Genomic DNA, 10522 nt, shown 5'->3' with positions numbered 1-10522 from the left:
GTAGTAGTAGTAGTAGTAGTAGTAGTAGTAGTAGTAGTAGTAGTAGTAGTAGTAGTAGTAGTAGTAGTAGTAGTAGTAGTAGTAGTAGTAGTAGTAGTAGTAGTAGTAGTAGTAGGCATAGTTATTGTGGGAACTCGACCGGTTTTTTGGGAACCCGACCGGTTATTTGGGAACTCGACCGGTCATTTGGGAACTCGACCGGTCATTTGGGAACTCGACCGGTCAGTTGGGAAGAAGACCGGTCATTTTGGGAATATGACCGGTCATTTTGGGAAGAGCACCGGTTATTGTGCGAATATGACTGCTCATGTTAAATATAACCGAGAAAAATGATTTGCATTATATATTTAGATTTTAAGGTTTATCTAATTTGTACTAAATGTATTTTTAGCCGTGAGGGAATACCGCTTTCGAAATTTCTCGTTAAAATTTTACAAATAGGCTTTACGAAGCCGTAAAAAATATTTGCGTAAATATAACGTGATTAGGGAATACAAAATACGTACTTTGGGTTCGTGTTTTACGTTCAGGAATTACGGTAAGGATATTTCTAGATAAGAATGTAATAAACCTTGTAATCCTACACTAGAAACACTGCCTATTAACTTTAGACAGTTTATGTAATGATTGTGCTGCGTGTAACTCTTTGCTATAAGCTGTTTATTAACTATATTCTGGAATCAAAGAAGTTATAAACTGATCGTCTGACCTCAAAACTCTTAAACTCCTCAAAGCTATTGTAACGAAGTTAAGTTAAATGTTATACGTGAAATTCTAGTTTGATCTTTACGTGACTTTGCGTGAGCAATCAATTAGTTCCAGTCTTGAAGACGTCATCAACACACCTCTGCTTATGTACATTGTAGTCCTAACTATCACGTTTGTAACTAAGTAGGGTCTATAATTCTGATAAATAGAGTTGGATTGTAACTCATAGATAGTCTACTTGTGATCTAGTAGTGAGCAATAAACATCTTTGGAGCTAAACAAGTCTCTCTGAGTCATTACCTCAACACGTTACACTATCTTGCTTTCATCGATTATCAAGCGCAGGACTAGCTAGCGCAGGACTGATATGTAAGTTGTATTATTATTTATGTAATTAGACAAGTTTAACAAGAATTTTAAATGATTCACCAAATCACGCGAATCAATTGAAAGTTTGCATTGTACATGGTACAACTATGAACTCCATTCGTATCTATTTGTACGATACATATGTTATGATTAATCAGATTATTATTCTTACATTTGTTGAGGTATCCTTTAGTTTAGTTAATTGAATTGCGTTACCGATTATGTTTATGACTTAGCCCTTTAAACTCTTTAAACGAACATAGTTAGATCCCACGTGCTAGCCGTGTAACATAACATTGATAGAGGCTCAGGTGTTGCTTTAAGTATTTGCAGTTTACTAATATATACCACAAGTTGGTTCGTTGTCTGGAATATTAAATACAGAATTAAAAAATAAATTCCATACGATAATTCACCGAGGTCTTACTTTTGTCATATGGTATAACTAATGCAAATAATTTTTCTCATAGCATATTCGAACGTCAATTTAAAGTTCACCAAAATGAATGACCTATTTGCTTGCAATCCTGCTCAAATCAGTGATGAATACTCCGAAATGCGTGACAAGGAATGGGCACAACTATGTACCAAGTATATAAACGAGTTAATGATGGAGCAAATTGTCACTGAGGACAGGGAGCCAAGCCTCTTTTCTCGAGCCGACTTCCTTATATCAACTCTGAGAGCTCACCACTTTTGCCGCACAGGAAAAGAGATTGCAGTCCTTCCAAAAGGCAAGGATGACGGATTCAATGCCAAAGCTGTTGTTAAGCGAAGAGCCCAGAAACTACTAGATGCTATTGGTGAAATTGAAGACGAGTGTGGCCCTATTCATGCTGACAATATACAACCGGAGCAAGCCCCAAGAACATATGAAGAGCAATCTACAGCCTGTGTCACAGGTGCCACTTATGAAGAGCCTCCATCAGATGCGTCGATGGAAGCAGAGACTTCTCAGGAAGTGGTAAAAATATCCAGAGCCAAGGAGACCGGAGAAATAACTCAGCTTGATAAAGTAGAAGATCCTGAAAAAGAAGTTATGGTCACGTGTGTAAAGAAAAGACCCCTTCTTTCCACAGGCGAATGCCCCGTGTGTGGCGAGAGAAGGAAGCACCTTCGTGCGCACCTTGCAACCAACAAGCCAGGGCATGGCTGGTCTTCCGAAAAATATGAGCAGTGGCTTTTCCAAAAACAGTCAGAACAACGGAAAGACCGGCATCGCATACGTGCTTGCCCTGCAAAGAAATGTACCTGGTCAGGGGTGAAATTGGAGAGACATCTTAACGTCCATCACGACATTGATATTGGAAGTGAAAAAATGGCAAGGTTAAAAGCAAAGAGTAAGATCATCAGCAAAAAAGAAAAAATGATAACCACAACCAAAGACACTCCAAATAATACTCAAGATGATCAAAGCAGTAAATCGAAAAAACAAGAAGTGGATGGAAAAAAGCCATTATCCAAGTTCAAGATGGCTTTGCTAAAACTGGCAAAGGATGTCGAGACAAAGAAAAAATGCCCTCTGGCTTTAGATAGCGAAAGCGAAGAGCAAGAAGGTAGTGAATGGGATGAGCGTGACGAAAACGACGAGAGTGAAGACGAGATTAGCGAAGACAATAAAGACAGTGAAGAAAACGAAGCGTGTAAAGAGCAAGAGATGGATGAAAGTATCGGCGACGATGTTAGTGATGACAATGATAATGTTCAGGGAAAAGAGGCAAACCTGGGACCATATGGACCAAATTCAATGCCCACTAACATCTTTGAGTCATTAGTTAGGGGCTGGAACATCTATCTTGCCACTCCAGATGGCACTGAAAAGACACCAGCCATGATTCGTCAAATGTGCCAGCACGTTGTGACCATCGCCAAAGCTGTAGATCCGAACGTTCGGGACCTGGGTGTCTTTTTGGACAAAGATCGGCTTTACAAGCGCTTTTTTAAGCGTCAGATTGAGTTGCGAAAGCAAGAAAAGTCACAAGGCCTTTGTAGTAAAACTTTATCTTGCTACTCTTCAAGTCTTGAGCGCTTTCTTACCTATGCCATCAAGAGTATGAAAAGGTCACTTTCATCTGACAAGAGAGAGGCGCTGGAAGAACTGAAAGACACCCAAAGAAACTGGAGAGAGTCATGGGGAAAGACGATTGCCAAGCAACGAGCAGATCAAGAATGGAAGGCCCAAAATGTCCTTCCTACAGTCCAAGAAATCCGCAGCATAAATTCGTCATCTCATGTTAAAGAAATGAGAGAGATGATCATGCATACCAGCAATTACAGTCTCACCCCCGAAGATGCTGTGAATGTGCGAAACTACCTAATCTTCCTGATAAATACAGAAAATGCCAATCGAGCAGGGCCTTGTGCCGAGATAAGCCTCGCCACTTTCGACGACGGTAAAATTGTAGATGGCAAATGGACTATACATATTTCGAATCAGAAGACGACCAAAACGTTAGGGGGGTTAATCCTTAACTTCTCAAATGACCTTCGCCTGATGATTATCAGGTACATCAAGTACTTCAGACAACTGCTGATTAAAGATGGTTTTGAGACGGATGCCATGTTCCTAAACTCGACCGGATCGCCTTATACTAACTCGCATGTGCACCATGCCTTGAAGCAGTTTGTAGCCAAGACTGGTTGTCTGCGAGAAGAGAGTGTATCAGGCTTTTCCTCAAGCATGATCAGGCACTGTATTGTTACGAACACAAGGGGTTTAAGCTCTCCAGAGAAAAACAAACTCGCAAGCAAGATGGGACATTCGCGAGCAACAGCCGACCGCCACTACAACTTAATAAATAAGATGCAGGCAGCCTCTGATGCCCATGACACGATCACCACTTTAATGGATGGCAAATTAGAAGAAAAAGCCTTGGAACTCGAAGCTGAAGATGAAAAGGATGAACCTGAAGTGGACGTGAAGTCATTCCAGGAAACTGAGAAGGGTTCGGATGTCATACCACCATCAGAAAACGCCGATGTTGGACGATCCTCGATCTGCTACAAAAGGCGCCAGTGGTCAATAGCAGACACTAAGAAGATAGAAGATGTCTGCAGGAATGAAATCACCAGCGTGAAAGTGCCCACGAGAGATATGATTATCCGAAAACTAATTAATAACAAGGAAACCTTTGAAATAACTCAAAGGGAGGGTACTGAACGTGCCTACCAAAAGGTAAAGCATATGCGTCGAAATTATCAAATAGAAAAAAAGTAGTATGATATATATCTACATATAGCTAATAAAACGTTTTCTTTAAAGTGCAATAGTTTATTTAGCATCAATTAACTTTTACCCACATGAGTTGTACCATTGTTATGTAGCTACCATGCAGAGGATGATATGTAAAATCATATGAAATTGTATACCATTTTATATAGCGATCATACAGAAGATGGTAAATTATAAAATCAACTATAATCGATGTATTTGTGACAAAATAAGCCCACCGAGCTTAATGATGCACTGATATTTGTTTCCAAGTAAAAATATAAAATATTAAAATATTACGTGTGCGATCAACAATTAATTATACAATCAATTTTCCCATTTCCCAATTTTTTAAAGTATATGTTTAACAATTAAAACTGCATTTTCCCGCATGCTCCCTTGAGTAATAACGAAGCAATAATAAAATTGCTGTTTCAATTGTTATATTATACATAAAAGACAAAAAAAAAGTATTCTTGTGAGACCCTGACCGGTCAGTAGTGCCTCAGTAAACCCCGTCATAGTTGTAAAAACGATATAAGCTCATTTTAAGGGCTAGGGTTTGTCCATTTGAAAGAAACTTTAATATGTTGAGGGGCATGTAAAAGAGTATTGGTATTATTTACCTTAAATTATGTCGCTGCTTTTGTACATTTTTTTTTTAATTTTAGAATTTTGATTTTCAAAAATTTCCCATGGCTGACAGCTTAACAATGAAAACAAATGAACTCCATATTCATACTCTTGATGCATTAACTTAAATCATCCTTAATTTTCTTCTGAGTTCTCTAAATGATTCTTTGTCATTCTGAACAAAACATTTATGATTGTGGGAAGACCACCGGTTTTTTAGACTAGATTTACAGATAAATTACTTATCTCGGCTATGACGTCATCGATTGCGCAACCCAACTTGCCATTGTGCAAGTTTCGGCAACTATAATCACTTGCCATAAGATGGCTTCAATTGATTAACCCTATGTGAAGTTTCTGGACATGCACCTTTTTGTACTCAACTTAAAAATCATATCCACCATGATTCTGCAATATGCTAACTGGACTTGAACTTCTTAACTACGCCGCTCCTTTCGGATACCAGGCTAATAGGTCATACTTGGCCAGATCAAAGCCCTAACCAAGCTCTATTGATCCTATGAATAGCTGTGAGTTTGGTTGTCATGGTAACGTTTCCCGTGATTTTGAAGGTTCCCGACCGAAAACACCGCCTCCAGGAGAAGTGTTCTAATTCTTAAGGAAAGTTGTTAATCTTGAACGTACGTTACTTTGCTATGTATCACGTGTCCCTCCCAATATATCCCGAGTTTCATGCTATTGACTTGGGATTTGTTCAAGCAATGTGTCTTCTAATTTCAATCTAAAAGTGTACCAAATGACCGATAACTATAGTAGTAGTAGTAGTAGTAGGAGTAGTAGTAGTAGTAGTAGTGGTAGGCATAGTTATTGTGGGAACTCGACCGGTTTTTTGGGAACCCGACCGGTTATTTGGGAACTCGACCGGTCATTTGGGAACTCGACCGGTCATTTGGGAACTCGACCGGTCAGTTGGGAAGAAGACCGGTCATTTTGGGAAGAGCACCGGTTATTGTGCGAATATGACTGCTCATGTTAAATATAACCGAGAAAAATGATTTGCATTATATATTTAGATTTTAAGGTTTATCTAATTTGTACTAAATGTATTTTTAGCCGTGAGGGAATACCGCTTTCGAAATTTCTCGTTAAAATTTTACAAATAGGCTTTACGAAGCCGTAAAAAATATTTGCGTAAATATAACGTGATTAGGGAATACAAAATACGTACTTTGGGTTCGTGTTTTACGTTCAGGAATTACGGTAAGGATATTTCTAGATAAGAATGTAATAAACCTTGTAATCCTACACTAGAAACACTGCCTATTAACTTTAGACAGTTTATGTAATGATTGTGCTGCGTGTAACTCTTTGCTATAAGCTGTTTATTAACTATATTCTGGAATCAAAGAAGTTATAAACTGATCGTCTGACCTCAAAACTCTTAAACTCCTCAAAGCTATTGTAACGAAGTTAAGTTAAATGTTATACGTGAAATTCTAGTTTGATCTTTACGTGACTTTGCGTGAGCAATCAATTAGTTCCAGTCTTGAAGACGTCATCAACACACCTCTGCTTATGTACATTGTAGTCCTAACTATCACGTTTGTAACTAAGTAGGGTCTATAATTCTGATAAATAGAGTTGGATTGTAACTCATAGATAGTCTACTTGTGATCTAGTAGTGAGCAATAAACATCTTTGGAGCTAAACAAGTCTCTCTGAGTCATTACCTCAACACGTTACACTATCTTGCTTTCATCGATTATCAAGCGCAGGACTAGCTAGCGCAGGACTGATATGTAAGTTGTATTATTATTTATGTAATTAGACAAGTTTAACAAGAATTTTAAATGATTCACCAAATCACGCGAATCAATTGAAAGTTTGCATTGTACATGGTACAACTATGAACTCCATTCGTATCTATTTGTACGATACATATGTTATGATTAATCAGATTATTATTCTTACATTTGTTGAGGTATCCTTTAGTTTAGTTAATTGAATTGCGTTACCGATTATGTTTATGACTTAGCCCTTTAAACTCTTTAAACGAACATAGTTAGATCCCACGTGCTAGCCGTGTAACATAACATTGATAGAGGCTCAGGTGTTGCTTTAAGTATTTGCAGTTTACTAATATATACCACAAGTTGGTTCGTTGTCTGGAATATTAAGATGGGACATTCGCGAGCAACAGCCGACCGCCACTACAACTTAATAAATAAGATGCAGGCAGCCTCTGATGCCCATGACACGATCACCACTTTAATGGATGGCAAATTAGAAGAAAAAGCCTTGGAACTCGAAGCTGAAGATGAAAAGGATGAACCTGAAGTGGACGTGAAGTCATTCCAGGAAACTGAGAAGGGTTCGGATGTCATACCACCATCAGAAAACGCCGATGTTGGACGATCCTCGATCTGCTACAAAAGGCGCCAGTGGTCAATAGCAGACACTAAGAAGATAGAAGATGTCTGCAGGAATGAAATCACCAGCGTGAAAGTGCCCACGAGAGATATGATTATCCGAAAACTAATTAATAACAAGGAAACCTTTGAAATAACTCAAAGGGAGGGTACTGAACGTGCCTACCAAAAGGTAAAGCATATGCGTCGAAATTATCAAATAGAAAAAAAGTAGTATGATATATATCTACATATAGCTAATAAAACGTTTTCTTTAAAGTGCAATAGTTTATTTAGCATCAATTAACTTTTACCCACATGAGTTGTACCATTGTTATGTAGCTACCATGCAGAGGATGATATGTAAAATCATATGAAATTGTATACCATTTTATATAGCGATCATACAGAAGATGGTAAATTATAAAATCAACTATAATCGATGTATTTGTGACAAAATAAGCCCACCGAGCTTAATGATGCACTGATATTTGTTTCCAAGTAAAAATATAAAATATTAAAATATTACGTGTGCGATCAACAATTAATTATACAATCAATTTTCCCATTTCCCAATTTTTTAAAGTATATGTTTAACAATTAAAACTGCATTTTCCCGCATGCTCCCTTGAGTAATAACGAAGCAATAATAAAATTGCTGTTTCAATTGTTATATTATACATAAAAGACAAAAAAAAAGTATTCTTGTGAGACCCTGACCGGTCAGTAGTGCCTCAGTAAACCCCGTCATAGTTGTAAAAACGATATAAGCTCATTTTAAGGGCTAGGGTTTGTCCATTTGAAAGAAACTTTAATATGTTGAGGGGCATGTAAAAGAGTATTGGTATTATTTACCTTAAATTATGTCGCTGCTTTTGTACATTTTTTTTTTAAATTTTAGAATTTTGATTTTCAAAAATTTCCCATGGCTGACAGCTTAACAATGAAAACAAATGAACTCCATATTCATACTCTTGATGCATTAACGTAAATCATCCTTAATTTTCCTCTGAGTTCTCTAAATGATTCTTTGTCATTCTGAACAAAACATTTATGATTGTGGGAAGACCACCGGTTTTTTAGACTAGATTTACAGATAAATTACTTATCTCGGCTATGACGTCATCGATTGCGCAACCCAACTTGCCATTGTGCAAGTTTCGGCAACTATAATCACTTGCCATAAGATGGCTTCAATTGATTAACCCTATGTGAAGTTTCTGGACATGCACCTTTTTGTACTCAACTTAAAAATCATATCCACCATGATTCTGCAATATGCTAACTGGACTTGAACTTCTTAACTACGCCGCTCCTTTCGGATACCAGGCTAATAGGTCATACTTGGCCAGATCAAAGCCCTAACCAAGCTCTATTGATCCTATGAATAGCTGTGAGTTTGGTTGTCATGGTAACGTTTCCCGTGATTTTGAAGGTTCCCGACCGAAAACACCGCCTCCAGGAGAAGTGTTCTAATTCTTAAGGAAAGTTGTTAATCTTGAACGTACGTTACTTTGCTATGTATCACGTGTCCCTCCCAATATATCCCGAGTTTCATGCTATTGACTTGGGATTTGTTCAAGCAATGTGTCTTCTAATTTCAATCTAAAAGTGTACCAAATGACCGATAACTATAGTAGTAGTAGTAGTAGTAGTAGTAGTAGTAGTAGTAGTAGTAGTAGTAGTAGTAGTAGTAGTAGTAGTAGTAGTAGTAGTAGTAGTAGTAGTAGTGTTTAAAAAACGAGTAGGAGTGTTTTATCAGGTATAAAAGCACGAGGCGTAGCCGAGTGCTTTTATACCTGATAAAACACGATCTACGAGTTTTTTGAACTGCTTAAAACACTCATGAACAATTTATAAGATTTTGGTTCAACTGGAGCCACCATACACGTCACGAACATGGATTTTTATACTTTGATAGAGATTTGACGTCACGGGCATGCGCAACCAGATTCAATAGAAGCTCCCACACGTTGGATATTGCGTGCCAAGGCAAAGACAGGCACGTTAGTCAAAGATTATTAGGGTTGACTATGACCTCTATGTCTTCACCTAAGCTTGGATGTATACTTCATCCCTGATGAAGTCATCCTCATAGTATTCGAGTGGTCTGTATATAAAGATCACGTGTCTTTATATAAAGACACATGTGTCTTTATATAAAATCACTTGAATACTAATGAAGAGGACTTTATCCGTTATAAAGGTTCATGCATGTGACGTGTATGGTGGCTCCAATTGGACCATAAGCTTATGAATTATTAATGAGCGTTTTAATTATTATTATTAGTTGGCGATGGAGTCCTTCAAGTTGATTGTCTCAGCCCTCTGCTCTTCAATTTATGCTTCAACACTTTTATTTATTTCATGTTAGATTCAAGTAGATGATTGTAAACTACCTGTAAGCAGTGAGTTTTATGATTGTATATTGCAAAACAAAAAACAAAAAAAAAGCTATAATAAAGTTTCCATTATTCTTATTATTATCATCATCGTCATTATCATCATCATCATCATCATCATTACTATCATTATCAACATCACTATCATCATCATCATCACTATCATTATTATTATTATTATTATATATCATTTATCATTATATTATATCATTGTGAAGAGCTGGACTCGTGTTTTGAGCTATTAATTTATTTTACAAATATGTTTTCATAGATAAATAAGTAAATTTTATATATATTTGTTATTTTATATTCATAATCTCTCTTTTTTTGTTTTATAATTATAGCAATATTCTTATCACGTCTCATATTATAATGAATTATTAGTTAATTATTATTGTCAATAAAGTTATTATTATTATTATTATTATTAATATTATTATTATTATTATTATTATTAATATTATTATTATTATTATTATTATTATATACAGGCGTGAGGAAAAACATAATAATTATAATCTATTAACTTGTATTAACTCGCTATTTTCTTCCTATCGTGAAGCATTGGTTATATCAGGCCTTCCTGTCTTGTTGGACCGTAGAACCTCAAGCATGGAAACCCTTATTAACCCAGTGCTTCACGACAGAACCGTACAAGTTACATCTACGATGCCATTCGCGGTCTGGCGCGACATTTCGCATGGCGTTAGTTCATGCTGAACGTTTTAAGAACATTGTTACAGTTAAATTCCAAGATCTCTGTCTGGATTAAGTCTATTAATATCAGCATCTGCTTTATTATTGTTATACAGTAGTACGAAGTATATGCC

The 10522-nt window shown here is 36.8% G+C and overlaps 1 protein-coding gene across 2 annotated transcripts; it reads left to right on the top strand.

The window, feature by feature from the left end:
• The first annotated feature begins 72 nt into the window (after positions 1-72).
• LOC116296048 (uncharacterized) lies at positions 73-4587 on the top strand. Of its 2 annotated transcripts, XM_089027271.1 has the most exons (3): positions 74-1077; positions 1548-3437; positions 3483-4587. In XM_089027271.1, exons 2-3 carry the CDS (start codon positions 1580-1582, stop codon positions 4292-4294), a joined length of 2670 nt encoding a protein of 889 aa, XP_088883397.1. In that variant the 5' UTR covers positions 74-1077; positions 1548-1579; the 3' UTR covers positions 4295-4587. The 2 variants fall into 2 exon arrangements, with proteins under 2 accessions (XP_088883396.1, XP_088883397.1); XM_089027270.1 differs by having other exon boundaries at positions 73-1077; positions 1548-4587.
• Positions 4588-10522: the final 5935 nt, after the last annotated feature.

This window comes from Actinia tenebrosa, unplaced genomic scaffold, assembly GCF_029948245.1.
Source record: "Actinia tenebrosa isolate PJP-AT-01 unplaced genomic scaffold, QUT_ActTen_1.0 PGA_scaffold11__36_contigs__length_13525064, whole genome shotgun sequence".
Lineage (NCBI taxonomy): Eukaryota > Metazoa > Cnidaria > Anthozoa > Actiniaria > Actiniidae > Actinia > Actinia tenebrosa.
The sequence above is the reverse complement of the archived record's forward strand: the minus strand, read 5'-3'. Positions and strand labels throughout refer to the sequence as shown.